Source organism: Petaurus breviceps, unplaced genomic scaffold (assembly GCF_028583685.1).
Source record: "Petaurus breviceps papuanus isolate PSGF00001 unplaced genomic scaffold, PetGlider_PUasm1.0 551, whole genome shotgun sequence".
Classification (NCBI taxonomy): Eukaryota; Metazoa; Chordata; class Mammalia; order Diprotodontia; family Petauridae; genus Petaurus; species Petaurus breviceps.
The window spans coordinates 37,845,411-37,868,066 of NW_027186372.1; the positions used below are offsets into that span (position 1 = coordinate 37,845,411).

Genomic DNA, 22,656 nt, shown 5'->3' on the forward strand with positions numbered 1-22,656 from the left:
GGTATTTTGAACCTGGGAAGTTGCCTTTGCTTGGTATTACATTACAGGAGCAGGCCAGTGATTTCATTTGAATAGAGAACTTCTATGTGAGGAAACTCCTTCTACTGATGTAGTATGTATCCTCTCTGCAATTTTAGTCAGAGTTGCCTAGAGCACTTAAACAATAAGTGACTTGCCCAGGGTCCTGCATTAGGTATTAGGAATAAAAAAACAGAAGGAGAAACTAGTTTCTTCCTTCAAAAAACTTACATTCTACCAGGGTAAGCCATGTAAACAGAATATTATATACATGATACTTTGAGGAGGATAAGTGAGCACTATCAATTAATCGGGTGATGAAATATTTCCCACTGGAAGTAGCACAGGAACTGAGCTTTCAAGAAAACTATAGAGTCTAAAAGACAGAGGTGAGCACATTCCAGGTGTGAGGAATAGTCTGTGCAAATTCACAGAGGTGGAAGATAGAATATGGATTTTGGAGAATAGCAAGTAGGTCAGCCTTTTTAGAACATAGAGTATGCATAAAGGATATTATTGGTGAATGATAATAATAATTGCTGAAATTTGTGTAATGCTATTGGGGCCTGCAAGACACATTATATTTATTATCTCATTTGATCATCACAACAACCCTGTGAAGCAGGTGCGATTATTACCCTTCCCTTCATTTAACAGGTAAGGAATTTGAGGGTCAAGGACATTAAGTGACTGTATGAGATGACATTTAAGAACTGAGATTTGAACCAATATCTTCTTGGTTTCAAGCTTAATACTCTATCCACTTTGCCATGCTGTTCCAGGACTTCAATACAAAAAAGAATATGAAGAAGGATGATGAAAAATATGTTGGAAAATGTAAGTCCACATTAAGAGAGATGGATAGATGGGTAAAACATTTATTAAGAACTTACTATGTGCCAGGCACTGTACTACATGCTAGATACAAATAAAAGCAAGCAAGGCAGTCATTTCTGCTAAGGAGCATGTATTCCAAAGGGGAAAGAGTCATAACGGGGAGTTAAAATCAGTGATAGTTGGGGTGGGGAGAAAGGATGGCTCAAAGCAGAGATGACCCAGAGGTGCTGTGGAGGTCTGGGTCTGAGGAAGGTAGGCCAGGAATGAGCTATCAAGTCCCAAGGTGGTCCAGGAGTAAAGTTGAATTTTCCAGTAATGAGATAGTAGAAATGGTGATCTGAATGGAGAACACATCTTGTGGAGATGGCTGAGGAGTGAAAAAAGAAAGAGGCAGACTTGTAAGTTACTTAAAAGCCTCATGTCTCTAATATGTACACCACACCTTCTTCTAGAATAGACTTTGGAAGGTCCTGGACATAATATTCCTCATGACCTTTTTATTTTCTATTAGCCAATCCCTTAGTTTGACCTCTGTGATCTACCTCATGGCCTCAAATACTGTATTCATTTCTGTCTTAAGAAGCAGAGGCTAAGTGTTGGATAAAACCTATGTTATTATTGCTATTGTTGTCATTCTTGTATGTAAGTTGTTATTCTTATATGTAAGGCTGCAAGCACATTTTGAGAGTCTCCTTCTTCCCTCTATAATGCAGAAGACTTTATCAAAACTTAAGTATAGTTTGCTGTAATTCCTTTGGCTTGCATGTTGAGTTAATTGTTTTCTTTGAGCTGTTACCATTTGTAGCCTCATAAATTTGATGGTCAAAAGTGCAAGTGGTTTAAATTTTTTTTTCAATTCTTCTAGCATTTACAAAAGGTTTTGTCCTTCCTACCTTCCTACCCTAAGATGACAGTTGCTTCTGTCAAGTTTTTTCACAGGGCATGTATTAGTATCTTAACTGAGCAAATTGTCCATATAAAAGATAATGACCACCTCCAATTGTCATTGATTAGACATAATCCTTAGGCTAATTATAGGAATCTGTGCATCATAGATTTTCTTCAGACGCCAGGAGACCAATCTTGAGTACAGAAAGGACTAAGCCCCTGTGTTCTGGTCAATTAGCACACAGAAAAGGCTGTCCACTAGTTCAGGCACATACTGCTCAGACAGTTTCTATTAATCAGTATATAAGAACACTTGGAAATTGAGGGACCTCACTGATAAGGACTGAAATCAGAACCAGGGCTTTTCTACTTTGTGGTCAGGAGCCATCCTGTCTCAAATTACATTGCTACAGAAGACTTATTCTGCAGCTCATTACATAGACGCAAGTGCATGTATCAGCTTGGAGAAGACTGGTGCAAAAGAAGAATGTATACAGGTCCCTGAAAGTATCTTTCATCTGAAGTATGCAAGAGGCCCTGAGGGTAGCATTTGCACTCCAAGCATTCACCATTCATACAAGACCTAGACAGATGCAATTCGTCTCTGCAATAACACATATTCTTAAATAGGTTTCACCAGAATATAAAGGAGTTGTGCATTATGTTTTTCTTTCACTTTTTAGTAACATAAGAGGAGAAGAATAATGTTTATTTATTTAGAGAACATCAGCTGCTAAATGTTAGACAATGTCCAGGAAAGATTATTTAACTCTTAAACTCTTATATTTAGCTCAGGAATATAGGATATATGACCAACTTTGAACACCACCACATGCACAGACATACACAGACACACACAGAGGAAAAAACTGACCATATTTTAAAAGGTGGTAAAAAAAAACAACTGTTTATTGATACAGGAGATATTTTTGTATCAGTTGTATGTATCTAATCAAAATATTTGACCAGTACAAATCAATACCCAGCTCGAAGAAAGGATAAAAATGAGATATCACCTACAATTACAGTAGCTCCAATATAATCTATTAAAGTAAGTTATTCATGTAAAAAGTGGGAAGTGCCTAAAGTAAAAAAAAAACATTTATATAATCACCATTTTTACAGAAGTTAAGTAAATAAAAAATTGCCACAACTAGGGAATCAGATTAATCCAGGAATCACCTTAACCTAGCAAATGCCAGAGGACCTGAGTTCAAATCCTATTTCTGGAACTTACTATTTCTGTGACTTTGGACAAGTAACTTCACCCCTAAGGGTCTCAGATTCCTGATATATACAACAAAAGTTTGAACTAGATGATTTCTAAGGTTGTTTCCAGAAGCTATGATCCTGTGATCTCCCTTGCTAAATGTAGAGGTGTGGCAGGTAAAAATAATACCAATTTAGAATATAAATTTATTTGTTAAATGTTTTAGGAGATGATGATGAAGGATTATGAGTAGTATTACTTCATAAAAAATGAAGATCAGTAGAAATGAAAATCAGTCTATAGAAAGTGTGGTATGCAATGAAAATATGCCAGATTATTTTAAGAGAGCTTGCAGATCAAATTGGGAGAGCACTAAGTAGATGAAATATGGAATAAATCTTTCAGCACTTCTAAAGAAATATTTCTATTTTGATAGTCTGTGACAGTGGCATCACTTTATTTGGACTTGCCTCAGTCTTCTGTGTGCAACATGAGAAAGTGGAAATGGTACATAAGAAAATCAATTTGGGAAGAATAGCCAGAGCAGATCAAACACAAAAAGAGGAAATCTGTGTTAGAGTCACACAAACTGTTATAATCAACAAAAAATAACACAGTAGAATGTATTCTGTATACCATTTAGTCCATTGTGGGACTGTGAACATGTGATCTAATTACATAGGAAAATAATTTGTGAAAATCTGTCTGCTTACTTTTTTCCTTCAGCAAGGATATTCTTAGTACATGTATGGTTCATTCTCTTTCAATAGAGTTTTGAGAATAGTTGTGTGTATGTTTGTGTGTATATGTGTGTGTGTGTGTGTTAGTTGCTGATTGTCTCTAGATTGCCTTTTTATGGTAATAATAGGTAACACCATCTGAGTTTTCTTGCTCTTCATTTGCTATATTCTTCTCTTTCATATAGATTGAAAACTGATGCCTTAATTCTTTCAAAAGTGTGCTATCTTCATTATGAATTTCTCTTAGTCATTTTTAGTTGCTTTTCTTAACTTCAGTTTCCAATGTTATTTCTAGTTCCTCGTTAAAAAGTTCACAGCCATTGATTTCAGAGAAACCTGGACTGGTATGAACTGATGCAAAGTGATGGGAGCAGAATCATGAGACTATTGTACATGGTAATAGCAATAAGTATGATGATCAACTGTGAATGACTTAGTTATTCTCAGCAATATAATAATCCAAGACAATTCCAAAGGACTCATGATAAGAAAAGAACTCCAGAAAAAAACTGATGGAACCTGAATGCAAATTGAAGTATACCATTTTTCACTTTCTGTGTTTTTTTTTTTTTTTGGGGGGGGGTCTGTGTCTTCTTTCACAACATAACTAATATGGTAGTATGTTTTGCATGATTGAACATACATAACCTATATCAAATTGTTTATCATCTTGGGGGATGTGAAGGAGAGAGAGGAAATTTGGAACTGCAATATTTTAAATGAATATTTAAAATTGTTTTTACATGTAACTGGGGAAAAATAAACTATATATATATATATATATTTTTTTTTTAAGCAATTGGGGTTAAGTAACTTGCTCAAGGTTACATGGCCAGGTGTTTCTGGGTGGGTGCTAAGTGTCTGAGCCCGGATTCGATCCCAGGTTATCCCAACTCTGGGGCCGATGCTCTTACTCGCTGTGTTACCTGGCCGCTCCAAAATACAATATTATTTAAAAAATAAAATCACAGCCATCTCCATATCATGCTGCCTATTTTCCAGTTTCCCTCTCTTCTCACTGGAACTGTCTCTTGCTCTTGGGAAGCTAGACTCTGATTAGTGAACTTTGACTTGATCTTGCTTGGTCCTAGGACCATCATGCTACAGTCAGACCTTCTATAGGCCATGATTCCCCTCTTCCTCATTTTTCAATGCTAGCTTCCCTATATGTGTTGCCTTTCTTCATTAGAATACAAATTCCTTAACAGTGGACACCATCTTGCTTGATTGTTTTTCTATACCTGATACTTAGCACCATGCTTAGGACACAGGAAACATGTTTTTCCTCTCTCCCTCCCTCCCTTCTTTTATTCCTTCCTTCCTTCCTCCCTTCCTCCCTCCCTTTCTTCCTCCCTCCCTCTCTTCCTCCCTCCTTTCCTTCCTTCCTCCCTCCCTCCCTCCCTTTCTCCCTCCTTCCCCTAATTCTTCCTTTCTTCCTTCTTTTCTTCCTTCCTTCCTCCCTTCTTTCCTTCTTTCCTCCCTCCTTCCCTTCCTTCCTTCTTTCTTTTCTTCCTTCCTCAAGTTGTTGTGCTTCTCTGGGCCTCAGTTTCTTCATCTTTAAAATGAGAGGAATTGGACTAGATGACCTTTAAGGTCTAGTCTTTAAGCCCTTTATGTCCTCCCTAACTATTCCACCCCATGTCTATTTCTCAAAACATCACTGACTTTAGTAACCTAGTTTACAATAATTATTTCTTTAATTGTTTTGTATAAATGAATCCTTTCTCCAAAGCCACAGTGTAAATATTGGAGGACAAGGACTCATGCTTTATATCTTTTTCCTGTAACTTTAAATATAGTTTTTAGCACATAGTTAGGCCCTTAAATATTTGTTAACTGATTAGCTTATCTTGCCAAATTCATACTTGCTCACATAAATGAAACAACCTACTTACAGGCTCAGGCAAGCTCAGGAAAAAAAAAAACAAAATAAAACTTACCTCATATTCCCTTCTCTCCTCAGATCCACAGTTACATTCATTTTCATCAGCATCTATCAATATTTAATGTATGGGTGTCAGTTTAGCTGTAACCTGAGAGTACCCTAACACCAACTTGAATTAATTATGCACCCAAGGAGAGAAATTTAAATGCCCTTTTCTCAAAGCCCAAAGTTTCCCTGGCTAGGTTAATTTTTGGGAACCATAGGACAAAATCTCTACAGATGGATGATCCTGAGAAGAAGACAAACCAAAAGTGTGAAAACAAACCCCGAAAAGTGAGATTTAAAATATCTTCATCCTATAGTGGTAGAGTATTGAAGCAGGTATTTGAAGATGGCCAGGAACTTGAGTCCCCAAAGGATGAATACCCTCACAGCTTTATCCAAGAGTCTTTTGAACCAGTGGAGAGTGTCTATGGGGCTGGAGAAGCTCCCAAACCAAGATTTTATTCTACAAAATTGACTGCTCAACGAATCAGCGTTTATAGAGAGGGGAATGCCTACACCCTGGCAGGAAGCCAGCCTCTCTTCAATGATTACAAAACTAATGACCATAAGGTAAGGACTGCACATATTTCACTAGCTTTCTGGAAGAGGCTTCTCCCTAAATCCTTCTGATCATGGCTATGTTAGATCAGTACTAAAACATCTCAGATTTGTATTTGACTCACGTCCAATAAAAAATAAAAATGGTAAGTGAGCTACATGGGAAAGTCATTAAAATAATACTCTTGGGAAAATAGCATGCCTGTTGATAAGTTATGGGAAATTTGTGTAAACACATAGAGTATTCAAATTTTCACTCTGCATAATAAATTGTTAGAAGGGCTTGGCTAGGCTCTTCTCTGTGTAAATTGAATAGATTGATTTATGAAGTTGTATTCATTCTCTAGCCACTAAACTGCCTTTTATAGAATTATGAAAAGTGGGTAGTTTTCTTTTCTAAAAGAGATAATGTAGCTAATCATTTCCCCCCAAGTTTAATTATCAAGAGCTACAGCACAGAGACATTGTATCTACCATAGGCTCTGCACACAGCAAGAGCTTAATAAAAGTTTTTTGAATTGAGTTTATATAGGTTACAGATCAATAGATCAACAACCTTTACTTTTTTTCCCCATTTTTTTTCTTTCCCTACCTCTTGTCTGGCAATTTACTCTAATTAGCAATTTTACCAGACACTGAAGGTCAGGGAGAGAGGTGCTGAAACTCAAATCAATGTATTGTTCTACTTATCACTAAGAAAATGTTGAGAGAGGAGGAAGTGTAAAGTGATAGTAAAAATGAAGTTTTCATATGATCTGAGAATTTTGGGATCCTTTTATTATGGATAAGCAACAAATTGATTTGAGGACTGAAAGGTTTTGGAAAATAGTTAATAATTTTTGAAAACATAAGATTAGGTAGGTATGTTCTCTGCCCAATGAACTTGTAATGGCCACTTTGGATGAAATTAATTTCTATAACATACTAAGGGAGGCAGTGTGGCACAATAAAAAGATAATTGAACTTTCCTCTATGAACTTGGATTTATGGGACTTGACTTTGAATTCCTCCTTTGCCAACTATATGACATCTTCATGACATTGGACAAGTCATTTAAACCATCTTACTCTTAGTTTCTTCTCCTTAAAATGGGGGTGTTGGACTAGATAACATCTAAAGCCCCTTCAAGTTCTTTTTTTTTTTTTGCTTTTTGGAGGGGGAAAGGCAGGGCAACTGGGGTTAAGTGACTTACCCAAGGTCACACAGCTAGTAAGTGTTAAGTGTCTGAGGTCAAATTTGAACTCAGGTCCTCCTGACTCCAGGACTGGTGCTCTATTCACTGTGCCACCTAGCCTCCCCCCTTCAAGTTCTAGATCTATGAAATGTAAACATTACTGAGGCATAAGACACCAAAGTACATTGTCATCTAGAAAGTACAAATGTAAATGATATTTACTAATTTTAGTTAATTTGCTAGTCCACAAACATTTATTGTTTATGTTCCAGGCTAAGGGAACAACCCAGAATGTGTGTCTTCTTTTTTTTTAAGTCCTCAGTGAATATTTTAAAAGTATAGTTTAGTGATATCCACATTTGTCAAATTTAATAGATTTTCTTACAATATTCTTACAGAAAGCAAATGACCAAAGCTCTTTGCAATATTTTAAATGATTTTAATTTTCACAAAAGTTGTGCAGAACCAGTAAAGATAATACTAATTTGCTTAGAACTCCTAAATTATATGATGATGCAGTGGATAGAGCACTGTTTATAGTAAGAAAGACTTGAGTTCAAATCTGTCCTCATATATCTACTAGATTGTGTGACTACAGGCAAATCTCTTAATCTCTGTTTCAGTTTTCTCATTTTCAAAATGGGGATAATAATAACACATCCTTCCCAAAGTTGTGTGTATCAAAAGAGATAATAATTGCAAAGCACTTAGCATAGAGCCTGGCACATCCTTAGAGCTATATAAATGTTAGCTATCATAATCATCATCATTATTTTGATACGGTTCACTAAAAACCTGTGTACCTAGGTCAGAAATTTTCTGAGTCATAATGTTACTCCAACATTCTGAAAGGGAATGTGAGATTCATTGGTTTTGTACTCATTCCAATTCCTCTGTATTTGCTATCAAATTCATTCCCATGTTTCCATTCTCACTAACATCCTCCTAATTCAGCACTCTCATTCCATCTTGCTCAGGCAGCCTCCTAAATGGTCATTACACCTTCAATGTCTTCTCCTTCTAATGCATCCTGGATACCAACTAATAGTAATTTTTTCTTCTTATTACACATCTCTATGATTGTATCATTTCCCTGCCAAAAACTTTTAATGATTTTCTGCTGTTTACAGAATAAAATCCAAATTCCTTACCTTTGCATAAAAGGCCCTCCCTAACTTGTTTTAACTTACCTTTCCACCATTATCTCAGACTTAATACTCTGATTTACAAATACTCCATTTAAACTGCAACACTCATTAAAATATCCTCTGCTTTTCAACCTCTACACTTTTGTTTAAACATTATCTATATATTATTCACTCCAAAATGCCTACCAGAGCAAGTAAATTTTTAATTTATTAATTTTTAGTTTTCAACATTGGCTTTCATAAGGTTTTTTACTTCTAAATCCCCTCCTTCCCCAAGACAACATGCAATTTGATATAGGCTATACATGTATGATCATATTAAACATATTTCCACATTAATCATGTTGTGAAAGAAAAATCAGAAAAAAGGGGAAAACCATGAGAAAGAAAACACAAAAAAAAAAACCAACAAAAAGGAGAAAATAGCATGCTTTTATCTGCATTCAGATTCCATAGTTTTTTCTCTGGATGTGGATAGCATTTCCCAACATGAGTCTTTTGGAATTGTCTTAGATCATCAAACAAGTAAATTATTAAGAACCTACTATATCCCAGGCATTGAGCTAAGCAATGGTTAAAAAGAAAGGGAAAAAGCAATCTCTCCTCTCAAGGAACTCATAGTCTAATTGGGGAGAGAATATACAAACAACTATATACAAATAGCATATATAGAGGATAAATTGGAGTAGTCTCAGATGGCAGGCATAGCTTAAGGGGTGTAGAGAACAACTTCTTGCAGAAGATGGGATTTTACCTTAGACTTAAAGGAAGTCAGAAATGTCAGGAGATGTAGTTGAGGAGGAAGAACATTTCAAACATGGTGGACTACCAGTCAAAATGCACAGAGTTGGGAAATGGAGTGTCTTGTATGAGAAACATCAAGGAATCATTTATCATTGAATCAGAGAGCATATGGAGGGGAGTAAAGTTTAAGAAACCTGGAAAGGCAGAAGAGGCCAGGTTATGAAGAGCTTTAGAAGCCAAACAAAGTATTTTATATTTGATCCTGGAGTTAATAGCGCCACTAGAGTTTATTGAATAGGGGTATAACATGGTTATGTCTTTTAGACATATAACCTGTCTTTTAGAAAAATCACTTTAATAGCTGAGGGAGGATGGATTGAAGTAGAGAGAGATCTGAAGCAAGGAGACAAACCAGCAGGTCATTTCAATAGCCCTGGCTTGAGGTGATGTAGCCTGAATCAGGGTGGTGTAGGATAGTGTCAAAGAAGAAAAGGAAATGGATATGATAGATATTATGATGGTAGAATCCACAGGGATTGACAAGTTGAAATTCTTTGAGCATTTCCTTTCTATCTGTCATGCAGTTTCACACCCTCTTGTGTATTATATATTATTTATTCTTCATCTCTTCCTACCAAACTAATCTCCCTGGGTAGAAACACCGTCTTATGCATCATTCATGCCCCTCAATTCCTAACACAATTTCTTCAACATAGTAGGCAGTATCTATTGAATATAGTGAATCAAAAGGTAGCAGCTTTTCTTTAAAAAAAATCTGGGGGTTTTAGGAGACTGAAAGCTTGGTTTGAGACAACAATGGGATATGTCAGCCAAGAAAGCTAATGTCTTGGGCTGTGTTAAGAGAAACTTAGCATCTAGCACTAGGGAAGTGATAGTTTGGGTGTACTTTGCTTCAGTGAGACCACATCTATGGTATCATATTCAGTTCTGGGCGACAATTTAGGGAAGACACTGATAACCTGGAGAGTATCCAGAGGATGCAAAGCAGGATGATAAAATTGATGACACATAAACAATAGTTGAAGGAAACGGGAATCTTTAGCCTGGAAAAGAGAAGGTTCATGTTTGGGGAGTGGAGAGAAGAGATACATGATAGTGACTTTTTAGGAAATGAAACTTGTTTTGTGGAAGAGAGAATAGCTTTCTTCCATTTGATCTTAGATAGCAAAACTAGGAGCAGTGGGTAAAAATTGCAAAGAGGCAAGTTTGGGCTTTATATAAGAAAAAAACCCTTTCTAATAATTAGAACTATCCAAAATATAATGAGCTAAGTAGATATTGGGTTCCCTCTTACTGAAGGTCTTTGAGCAAATTCATGATGACCAGTTATATATGTTATGAATTGAATTTTTAAAAAAATTTTGGTATAGGCTGAACTAGATGGCTATGGAGATCCCTTCTAACTCATGCAATTTTGAGATACTGGGAGCCTTCATTTAAAAATAAATGTAAAGAAACTAGAAAACAATGCAAAATGATTTAAGGAATGGAAAACAGGTTCTATAAGAAATGGTTAAAGGAGTAAGGCTTTCTTATGAGATAGGTAAAAATGATCAGTTAGCCTGTGAAGATGGGATGAAAGGCAGGATAAATGGTACCTTTAAGAATGACTTTCAGGTTGCTCATTCCCAGTAAGTATTGATTAAAAAAACAAAGAAACTAATGTTCCTATGCTCGGCACTATGAAAAAGGAAGTACGTGATCGTTTCCAGATTCCAGTGGGTAGAATGAGTATACCAAGCAGTCCATCTTCTTTCCCACAATACATGAAATAAGATACCATGAACTTAAGTTACACATAGAGAGTTTCCTTAGATAGTGAAAACTTCTTGGCTGTCAAGGTGATTGGATAATGGCAAAGTCTATCAATGGAGCAAGTGGAATATTTATCTTTGGGTATTTTTAAAACTTGAATAAAAGCTCATTTCTCTTAAATGGATTTTTAATATGGTTTATGTCAAACAGCCCTTTGGTAGGCTGGTGAAGCCTATGGACTCTTCATAATAATGCTTTTTTAAAGGTATAAAATACAAAGGAAACCAATTGTTGAAATGTGTTTAGCCAAATATTAAACAAGAAAAAAGAACAAGTTCACAAATCCCAAAGTAAGAACTCTTGATTTAGGCATTGATTCTCTTGGAGGCAGAGGGTTCTATCAGTTAACCTCTTAAGGTTCTTTCAGTTTGCCTTTAAAAAAAGCCAAAAAAAGCAGGAGAGCTTTATTATAACCTTACTAACCTCTTTGACTACTTACTACTGGAAGGGAAATGGAGCCTTCTAAAAGTGCCACCACACTTATCTCTCAGTGCTTAGAAACTGATAGTGAAGAATGAAACAGGACTCCAACTGACATTAAACAATAAGAAATGGAAACTGCTATGTGATCCCTTGAGGAAGAGCACAGGCATCAGGGAAACTTGTGGCTTCAGAAAATTATCCTCTCAAACCAGAAGGGTGTATATAAAGGTCAATTTAAAGGGAAAGGAAGCTGTTTAAGACCTGCTAAAAGTAGGTCCAAAATGGATTTGTTATGGTTTAAATATGCTTCTATTTAAATGGATTATAATGCTGTCTCTATAAGTTAAGCTGATTTAGGCAATTTTTGGGGAGGAGGAAAGAATATATACTATTGAATTTCTTTCTTTCTTTCTTTCTTTCTTTCTTTCTTTCTTTCTTTCTTTCTTTCTTTCTTTCTTTCTTTCTTTCTTTCTTTCTTTCTTTCTTTCTTCCTATCCTTCCTTCCTTCCTTCCTTCCTTCCTTCCTTCCCTCTTCTCTTCCTCTCTTCCTTCATCTCTTTCTCCCTCCTTCCCTCCCTTTCTTCCTCTCCTCTTTTCTTTCCCTCCTTCCTTCGTTCCTTCCATTCAGTTTCATGAACCCTATTTCTCTGTGTGCTTTTTTTGGAATATCTTCTTTCCCTACTCTTCCTGTTCAATTCCTATTTACTTTTCAATGTCCAACTCAAATTGTGTCTCCAGGTAGGCATCCTTGACCCCCTTTCCCTAAATGATTGCTCATTCTATTGAGAACATATCACTCTTTGTATCTCTTACTGCACTTTTTATATCCAACCTTGCTATATAGCTGTTGCTGTAAATGGTTTATCTTCCTCACTATATTCCAAACTCTGTGAAGATATGGTCTGTCTTTATTTTTTTAAATTGCTCATAGAATCTTGCATGAGACTTTGAACATAATAGGTTAAGAAATATTTGTTGAATTAAATTTTATAATAATAGAACTTCAGATTTATGTCACCTTACCTTTTCATGGATTTAGAGCTAGAAGAGATTCCAGAGGTCATTTGGTTCAACTTTTGTATTTTATAGACAAAGATTTTTGAAGTGCAATGGTCGAGTGATTTGCCCAAGGTCACACAGGTCAGGATTCAAACTTGAGTCCTCCAGTCCCAAAACTAGAGTTCAGTCAGAGGATCATAGACTTACAGATGAATGGATCTTAAAGGACATTGAGTCCTTTCATTTTATAGATGAAGTAACTAGGCATAGAGGAGTCAACTTGTTTGGATTCACACTGATAATAAATGTCTGAGGTGTGATTTGAACTCAGGTCTTCCTGACTCCAAGTACAGCACCCTATCTATTATACTAGACTGCATCTCATAATTCTTCCCACTATACATTCCCTTTCACATTTTTTTTCACATTATATATCAGTAATATTAGGTGATGGTAATCTATTATCTCTGTATGACAGTTCATTAAAGGAAAAACCATGGGATGTAAACTGTATTGTTTAAGAGAAATCAGTTATCATCCCTGATGTTATTTTCATTAATAACCCTCGCTGGTTCTGTCTAGGCCCAACACAAGACAAGTCTGAGGAGCTAATTATGACCAGGTTAAATAAACTCATGTTGGGTTTAGTTGGTAGATGTGCAACAATCAGACAAATTTAAAAGGTCCATTGGAGCTAATCTGCCACTTTTTGTGAAGACCCTTTGAAACTAGTATATCCATAGTTTCCTCTGGTTACATATGACCTCTTACATCTGGTTACATTGCTGCTGAGACACAGATATGGCTTTAGTCTCCTTGGCTGAATCTGGCCTTCCATTTACTATGCTTGGCTGAAATTATGACTCCTTTGAAAACAACTTTCTCCTGTTACTTTTATACTTGCCATCAGGACTGAATCAGGAAGAAAAACCTTAGACATGGGTTAAAACAAATAAACACCTTACTCTGAATACCTCACAGAGGATTTGGGTAAAGCATGAAATATGTGGAACGAGAGGGAAAATAATTTTAATTCTATTTGGAGATTAAGTCATTGAAAAAATTTTCGGAACCCTTCTCTCCCTTCCCCTTCTCTTTCTCTTCCTTCCTGCTTCTTTGTCTCTTCTTTCTCCTTTTCATTCTACCTTTTCTTAATTCTTACATTTAGCTTTCCTACTTCTCTCTCTCTCTCTCTCTCTCTCTCTCTCTCTCTCTCTCTCTCTCTCTCTCTCTCCCCCTCCCTCCTTTTACATCTTTTCACCCTCTTTCCTACTTTATCCCTCTCCTTTCTCTTTCTTCCCTTCTATTCCATTCTTTTTCCCTCCTCTCTCTCCTACTTTCTTTACTTTCTCCTTTTTTCTACTCTTTTCTTCTCTCTCTTCTCTCTTTCATTCTTTCTTTCCCTTTTCTAATCAGTACATGTAAATCTGTAGGGCTTAAATCTATTTTAAAAAACCGATTGTTTTTCTGTCACTTCTTATTCACTGGGTGATTCATCACAGGTGCTGTGCTGTGCTCATTTTCACTCTCTGTAGTCCCCACCCATTTTAGATTTTGGCAAGATAATCATTTATACTAATAACCTGAAAATCATCCGAACTTCAATGGACAAAAAAGACTCCATGAGAAAAGTCCTTCAGAAGGGAGAGGAGGCTGAGGAACAGTCTCTGGTGAGCAAAGAAGAGGGTGATGAAGACAGTGATCAGACTGATGGCCCACTACCAGAAACAGAAACCACATTTGCCCACAACCAATATATCCAGGTATGGCAAAGTGGATTGTGATTGGGTTTCTGTTGTGGGAATCTCCACAACAAGAGGCCACCATGACTTTGAGAGTCTTTCCAACTTCCTCACTTCCTATATTTTAGCTGCTTCAGTCCTAACAAAGGTCACTATGACAGATACTTTCCCATGGTCTAAGAAAGACCAAAGAAGAATACAAACATCTTTTAAGTGAGTTGTTAACTTGTTGAATTCCCCAAAGAAAGTATCTTTTCCAAAAGCACATAGAACCAAGACTACTGGAGAATATAAAGTTAGAATAGTGCAACTGGGAACTAAATCAAGAAAAAAAGTACAAATGTCAACTTTTTTCCATCGTTTCTCCATTTAACAGTTAAAATGCTTTATACATTTTAGCACATTATAGAAATATCAATAGCTTATGTTTAAAAAAATATTTTAGATGTCTTTTTTATATTGCATTCACTCTATAATCAACTTTCCCTTATTGCCTTCTCTTGTAACAAAGAAGTGCAGTTAGGCAAAGCAAACCAATACATTGATCCTGTCTGACAACATGTGCTTCATTCCATTCCTGTAGTCTACCACTTTTCTACTGAGAGAAGGGAGGCAAATTTTATAACCAGTCCTCTGACATCAAGACTCCTGTTTGGAAATCATTCTTTTCTATGGGCAGACATCCAGTTAATTGGATCTTTAAACAGTTGACCCCTGGACAACAACGCTTTATGCAGATGAAGAGTCTTAGCATTTTGCTTGATTTTATGGTGATTTATGCTTTTTTTGGGGAGCGGGGAAATCTCTTCATAGTCCTGAAATGAGAACAAGTCAAATGCTAAATGAACACCCTTTAAAACAAGGTTTTAGTGGGCCATTATAGATAATCTTAGAAACAATATAACTTTAGAGTTGGAAGACCTTTAGGGAATCACAGAATTGCTAAATACATCTTAGTGATCCATTAGCTGTGTGATCCTGGGCAAGTCAATTAATTTCTGTCTGTTTTAGTTTTCTCATCTATAAAATTGAGATAATAATAGCACCTACCTCCTTGTTGTGAGGATAAAAATTTATAACATTTGTAAAGATAATATTTATAAATTTTATAAAGATATATATTCATAAACATAAAATTTGTAAGTTTTATAAAGCATTTTGCAGATATGCTGTAGCATATAAACTATAGCATACATACTAGCTATAGGTAGCTTATCTCATCAAACCCTTTCACTTTACATATAAATGAGATAATTTACTCAAGTGTACATAGCAATTTATGAACAAAAATGGTCATTTAGAAGTATTAGAAATGGATGTTGAAGCCTCATTATTGTTTAGTACACACTGTTCTGATCATTTTATTTATTAATTCATTCCATGTTCAAAAAGCATTCTCATATAAATTTACTTTGTGGGAAGGAATGGGAAAGCAGTTGTCTGTGCAGCACACATAGCAAGGATAATCAGGGAGAGAGGAGAGAAGGAAAAAAGGGATGAAGGATTGATTAATCAATCAAATATTTACTGAGAACCTATTATAGGCACTACACTAGATATTGTGGTAGATATATATATGTGTGTGTGTGCATGTACATATATATATATATATATATATACATATACATATGTGGAGAGAGAGAGAGAGAGAGAGAGAGAGAGAGAGAGAGAGAGAGGTAATTGGTTGGTAACTAAGAAAAATTCTAGATGTGTCACATACAAAAGTGGTTATTTAAAGTTAAGCCTGATTTTGGGAGAAGGTTTGGGAAAAGGTTGGGATATTTTCATTTCTAGACACCTTTAAATTCCCCTATCATGATAATTATCACATACTGTGTATATCAATGGAGTCTTGCCTTCAGGAAGTCTGCATTATTATTATGTTCTTGTTTAGACACATATGTCCAATAAAACAAATACATAAAATGTTTATCATGCTTTGAACTGACTTAATGGTATACTGTGTACTGCTTCAGTCACTATATTTTAAGAAAATAACTGAAACTAATTTGATGCTTTAAAGTTTTCAAAGAGCTTTTATTCTAGACATTATCTTACCTAAGCCTTATAACAATTAGGTGAACTAAGTGCTACATTCCCTATTTTACAGATGAGGAACCTGAGGCTTAGGTGAGGCTTTGTGACTTCCTTATGGTCACATAGTTACTAAGAGTCAAAATGACACTTTAAATCCAGGTCTTTCTCACATTCAAGGTCAGAGACATTCAAGACCAGAATGCTATCTGTCCACTATTGCAAAAGTTCTCAAATATAGCTTGGGGACCCCAAGTTCCTTTCCATGGGTCCTCAAAGTCACAATTGTTTTCATAATGATAATAAGATATTTTAATTTCTAATGCAGTAAATAGATATGACCCACATAAACAAAATTTCTTTTTTTTTGTATTTATTTTTTAGTTTTCAAAATTCATTTCCACAAGATTTTGAGTTCCAAATTTTCTCCCCATCTCTCCCCTACCTCCACCCCAAGAGGGCAAGAATACTGATTACCCCTTCCCCCAGTCTGCCCTCTCTTCTATCCCCCCATAAGTGCCTCCTTCCCTCCTTCCCCCTTACTTTCTTGTAGGGCAAGATGTATTTCTATACCCTATTGCCTATATATCTTATTTCCCGGTTGCATGTGAAATTTTTTTTTAACATTTGTTTTTAAAACCTTGAGTTCCAGATTACCTGCCTTCTTCCCTCCTCACCTACCTGCATTGAGAAGACAAGAAATTCAATATAGGCTATACATATGCAGCCATGCAAAACATCTCCATAGTGGTCATAGTGTGAAAGACTAACTATATTTCCTTCCATCCTATCCTGTCCCCCATTTATTCTATTTTCTCCTTTGACCCTGTCCCTTTTCAAAATTATAAGCAACAGTTCCTGATGGGGGTTTCCTCTATAATTTTTTAACAGGGTAAAGGGATCCTGAAACTAAAAAGTTTGAGAACCACTGGATTATATCATTCTGTTTATTAAAAAATATTTTAATTTTTTTTGTTCTGTGATTCTATAAGAGTGAGTAATTGCTGGTGTACAAATCTATGTTATTATTTTGGTGGTGGGGGGGGAAGGTGAAATTTCCAGATCTTTGATTTTATTATTGTGGAAACTTTAATAGCCACAGATCGGCAAACTTTAATTTATAGTATTAGAGACTTGTCTCAGGTCCATGAGAATCCCAGTGACTTGCCCAGGTTCACGAAGAAAGGATGTGATTCCAGAGTTGGCCCCCCATCTATTATGCCAAGCTGCCAAAAAAAAGGATACTCTTTATTTAAAAGGATAGTGGAAAGATTTTTAGAGAAGAGGAAAAATGGCTACTGAAGTCACAGAAGATTAATTTTTTAAAGAAAGAATATTCATTCAATATAAAATTATTAAACATTTACTATATGCAAAGCTTTGTGTTGGGGATAAGAAGATGGTCCCTGCACTCAAGGGAGATATGATGTGATTAAGGGGTCCAGGACTTCATTATTTTTTAGTGTAAGAAAGGCCTTTGTGTGAGAGATGCTGAGAAGTTTTTCATATATTTGGAAAACCAACCAACACTACAAATGAAAACACGAGAGACTTCCCTTGTACATAAGGAAGAGCTTCTTGTCTTTTAGGTTATTAAACAAGTGACCAAAGGATGTTTTGATGTCTGCATCTCTAGAGGCAGCCAGGAAGAGAGTAAATAGCTATGTGACCTCGGCATTTGTCTATAAGCAAGTAACGGGAGAGTTCTATTTTTAAAGGTTCCACCCAGTTCTAGAATCATATTCTATCATTTTCCCCACATGCTTTCATCTAGTATGAGCAACAGTTACTGTTCAGGGGAGACTGATTTTTATTAAAAGTCTGGGCAGAGAGACTGTGATACAATGGATACAATATTTTATAATTTCCCCCTACATGTTTTCATGTAATTTGAGCAACAGTTATTGTTCAGGAGAGACTGATTTTATTAAAACTCGAGGCAGGGAGACTGTGACACAATGGATAGAGAGTGGGAAGTGTTACTTGACAGACATGGATCTGAATCCTTCCTTTGAGGTATTCGGTTTCCTTGTTTGTTAAGAAAAAAGACATTAGGACAAACCAGGACTAGATAAAAGTGTGGTTCAGTAAACCTGGTATAAAAATTATTTTTAATTTCACTTTTGAGAGATTTGTAGGTTTTAGAAACTTTGCTACAAATGAAGACAGAATCGTAGAGCCAAGATGCTACACAGTAAAAGATTGCACCAAATTTACCTTCCATCTGAACTGTGTATTAAAATGCTACTTGTTTCCTTATTCTCTGGAAAAGTTTTGTTTTTTGAAAGGCCAAAGATCATCAAGGAGTCTCTTTGGACACAACTGATATTTGTTCCATTATATGGAAGAATGAAGCTATTGGGGACCTTTATAAAAGATCAGGGAGTATGTATGAAAGTCAGAATAATCCTTGAACCCATATATTTAGCTATATTGGAAAAAAAAAAGAGGAAAGAAGGAAAGGAGAGAAAATTGAACTCAGTTGCAATGAAACACGGAGGAAAAAATGTGTTCTCACTTGACTTGATCTCATAAATCACTGAAACCTCAGTATGCTTTATGTGATTTTACTCGGAACCTTGGTTTTCATTGAGACACATTATTTGTCTTTTTTTAAAGAAAAAAAATCTAAAAAGAAGGATGGGGGAAAACACACCCTGAGAGAAGAATAAAAATCTCAGCTCCTTCTAGAGTTACCTGTTTTCTTGGTGTTTGGCTTGTATCAAAAAGGAAGCAAAAAAACCTAGAAACTATTCAAGAAATTGAGAGAGAATTCTTTAGAAGTAAGGTTATGCTAATGAAGCACTTTGGTTTTTTCACTAGTTGTGTAACTCTGGGCAACTAATTTTTATATATCCTCATTTAAGAGATGGGGATTTCAGCCTCAGTTCCCACATTTGGAAAATGGAGGCATAAATTATACTTCTTGTCTCACAGCATTGCAGTGAGGGAAGTGCTTAGTACATAGTAATGCCCTACAGGAATGTGAACTATCATTTCCCTCTTATGGTTCACTTGGGCATAACACTCTGCAGAGTATATAGACTCTAGAATTCTCTAGATTTAGGGTGTGAGAATTGGTTGTGGAAGAGATGGAAATAATTTCCTTGGAGCCTTATTTGTGACACAATAAAATTCCATTTTTAATAAATGAATCAGGTCCAAGTTTGGCCATAAAAATGGATTTTTGAGAAAAATGTAAACTTCCCTAAGATACCTTTTTGGGAAAACATACTTTGTTCTTTTTGAATAATGATAGGGAAAATGTCAGCATTCTTCAATATCCTGCATATTAATTAATCAATCAGGAAATGCAGGTCAATAATTCATTACAAAAAAAATTCACCAGCATCCCTCGAACCTCCTTTGCCAGTTGTGCTATTTTTATTTCACAGAACCAGAACTTTCTTGAAAAAGGATGAACTCCCTTTACTTCTAGTAAGAATCACAAGGATTAATACACTCCATGATCCTGCAGTGTGGCAGTAGTGGGCAGGGGGTAGAGAAGGAAGAGGGAAAGCAAAAATGATATGGTCCTAAGATAGGAGTGAGGGCTCAAGATGTAGCATTAGAGCTCAAAACTTTTTCACAGCAGTACCTAGGAAAACTGGAAGAAAGCTACATAATGGACCTACCTCTAATTAGCACACAAGCTATCAATGAAAGGTTCAAAACAAAACTAATTTTAACTCACTGCAATCAATGTATGTCACATGACTTTCATGAAAGGTGTTGTAAAATTTAATGACAGAGTATTATAACTTCATAGTTTGGAAAGTATTTGTCTATCCTAGTGTTTAAAATGACTAGTTATTTATGACATCAATTCCTATCCAGGCTCCCACTTCAGACACTTATTAGCTGCATGGCCCTGAGCAAGTCACTTAACCTCTGTCCGCCTTAATTTACTAACTGTAAAATGAGGGTAATAACACCCACTACCCAGGGTTCTTGTAAGGATCAAAAGACATGATACATTTAAAATACTTTACAAATTTTAAAGCACAATACAAATGCTAACTATTATGAGTCTTTGGTCTAGTTGTGGCTTCTGGTCACTACTTATATGAGATAGGTGTGGTAATATTCTGAAATCTTTTGCTAGACTCTCCTTCATTGACTAGAACCATTTGTGGAAATGATGGGCCTGTGTTGAAAGAGTATCTAACCCCTGGCTTTATTTCTTTCAGGAAGGGGAGATCCCTGAGCACAACTGCTTCCACTGTAGAGGATCAGGCAGCGCTACTTGTTCTCTGTGCCATGGAAGCAAATTTTCAATGTTGGCTAATAGATTTAAAGAATCTTACCGGGCCCTACGGTGTCGTGCTTGTAATGAGAATGGCCTCCAACCCTGCCAGATTTGCAACCAATAACTTACGACTTCCATGTGTCTGGTTTGATTGTCTGGATTGGCTTCTGATAAACTGCCCGATTCTTCATTTGATCTCATCAGCAGAGGAACGACTAAAGTTGTCACCTGTGCCACAAGCAAATCTACATGATATATCTACCTACCTGGGAGTGGGATGGGGGTGGGGTCTAAGCAACAGGGGCATTTGGGACTTCCACTCTTTTCTGAGGCTAATGTTAACAGTGTCCTCCAGGGGGCCTCAGTTCAATTCTTCTTCTGTGATCGAGAATGTACGCTTTCCCTTTCGTTAGAAGCTTGAAACCATTTTTTGGTTTCGTTTTGTTTGGGGGTTGTTTTGCATATTCAATTCAACAAACATTAGGTTTCCAGGATGCTGTACAAGGTACTGTTAGCACGCAGACAAAAATGAAAGTCTCTGACCTTGGGAAGCTTACGTTCTAACATAACAAGATACACAAATAAGAAGTATATATAAAGTGACCCAAAGCAATTTCAAGACACGCAAGTGGAAGGTCAGAGAAGTCCTCATGTTCAGGAGGTGTCTTCTAAGCTCTCTTTGGAAGGAAACTAGGGATTCTTAGAGTCAGAGGTGAGAAATGAGGACATTCCAGACATGGTTGTTGGCTCCAAACCTGTGTAAGAAGAGGAATGAAATGGCAAGATTCTGGTGAATAGAATTCCAGTTGCTTGTAATACATATTAAATTGTCATTGGTCACATTGACATTCTAATTTGTTAGAAGAGACAGGGATTCCAAATGTCTAGCAAGTCATTGCTAGAAATGCAGATGGTGGGAGCTTTCTAGGTAAGATAAGCAAATGGAGTAGACACTTTCTTCCAGAGCCTTTAGATGATTATGTCTGATGTGTTTGGTTAATAGTTGTGCAGGCAGCAAGGAATATGATTATTTTAAGGACATGATAAGAAAAGACACCGCCATGTGCCTTTAACTACAGAAGTTTTAAGCCAACTCAAAGTTATTTATGACAAATTTGGTGCTTAGGTGGGCATGTGATTTTAGACTTCCTTCAGCCCCAAATTATTAATATATAAATAAGTTCATTTAAATTCTGCAATGTCTCTCTTATCTCTCCATAAATGGTGATAGGTGAAAATAACATAGTGCTAAAACCTTTCTTTTTTAGATCCTCCTCCAAATCTATTTTTTACCTCAATCAAGGCAGGTTTAGAAATGTTCCCTCTATGTATGCCCATATATATAGTGAAGTACAGTAGGGTGGGTGAGTAATAGTAAGTGCTGGTGTCTTAGGGATTTGTTTATCTCCAAGATTCAACTGTTAAAATAATTTCATGGTGTAATTCTTTCCAGGCAACTGAGATCCTTCTTTTTTGAAAAGACAAAAATATTCCTTATACGGATAAACATTTTCTATATTCAGTTTCTCTCATCAGGTCCCCCACACCATGACATGTTATTACTCACCCACCTTTACATATCTCTGTAATTAACTACCTCCCACCTTTCTTTGTCTTTCACAGTATTCTATCAGCTATTGAAACTGACACATCCCAGAATTATAGAGAAGGAAGTGATGTCGAACCACCATTTAGTCAATCCCCCTGCTTCAGGAATTATGCTCTGGTATAAAGGATCCCCCCCCCCCCATCCCCATATTTTGTTGGGTGTTATTATTCTAAAAATGTTCTTTTATACTGAATAATAAATGAATCATTAGAGGGTGCACTGTGTCTTTCTTTTACTGCTAAGTGTGGAATTACATGCCTTAGTGGCATAGGACAAATGAAGGTTTTGGTTGGATGGCTGTTTAAAAGAATTACCTGCATGATTCCCACACCTGCAATTGAATGAAAGTCTTGGAGCAAGTAACCTGATTTTGGACCATCCATGGATTCTGAACTTTAATGTGACCACAGTTTTCTTTTCTTTCTTTCTTTTCTTTTCTTTCTTTTCTTCCTTTCTTCCTTCCTTCCTTCTTCTTTCTTTCTTTCTTTCTTTCTTTCTTTCTTTCTTTCTTTCTTTC

General features: G+C 36.2%; 1 protein-coding gene and 1 long non-coding RNA gene across 4 annotated transcripts; one reads left to right on the forward strand and one right to left on the reverse strand.

The window, feature by feature from the left end:
- Nucleotides 1-904: 904 nt before the first annotated feature.
- On the reverse strand, nt 905-6,035 carry LOC138172578 (uncharacterized). The gene is made up of 3 exons (XR_011171160.1): nt 5,904-6,035; nt 5,634-5,686; nt 905-1,222 (listed from the first exon to the last, which is right to left on the reverse strand). It is a non-coding gene; the product is annotated as an uncharacterized lncRNA (long non-coding RNA).
- Nucleotides 5,647-22,350, forward strand: GRXCR2 (glutaredoxin and cysteine rich domain containing 2). 3 transcript variants are annotated; one of them, XR_011171158.1, is made up of 4 exons: nt 5,647-6,193; nt 14,041-14,268; nt 20,472-21,320; nt 22,154-22,350. XR_011171158.1 is itself a non-coding variant. In XM_069102293.1 (3 exons), exons 1-3 carry the CDS (start codon nt 5,858-5,860, stop codon nt 20,652-20,654), a joined length of 747 nt encoding a protein of 248 aa, XP_068958394.1. In that variant the 5' UTR covers nt 5,647-5,857; the 3' UTR covers nt 20,655-22,350. The 3 variants fall into 3 exon arrangements, 1 of the variants encoding a protein (XP_068958394.1); XR_011171159.1 differs by having other exon boundaries at nt 20,472-21,242; XM_069102293.1 differs by having other exon boundaries at nt 20,472-22,350.
- The last annotated feature ends 306 nt before the right edge of the window (nt 22,351-22,656 follow it).

Bases quoted from the DNA above. Each gene is read 5' to 3' on its own strand.
- GRXCR2 (XM_069102293.1), top strand. From the start codon at position 5,858: ATGGATGATCCTGAGAAGAAGACAAACCAAAAGTGTGAAAACAAACCC. The intron at 6,194-14,040 runs GTAAGGACTGCA...CACTCTCTGTAG, and splicing joins ACAAAACTAATGACCATAAG to TCCCCACCCATTTTAGATTT. The intron at 14,269-20,471 runs GTATGGCAAAGT...TATTTCTTTCAG, and splicing joins CCCACAACCAATATATCCAG to GAAGGGGAGATCCCTGAGCA.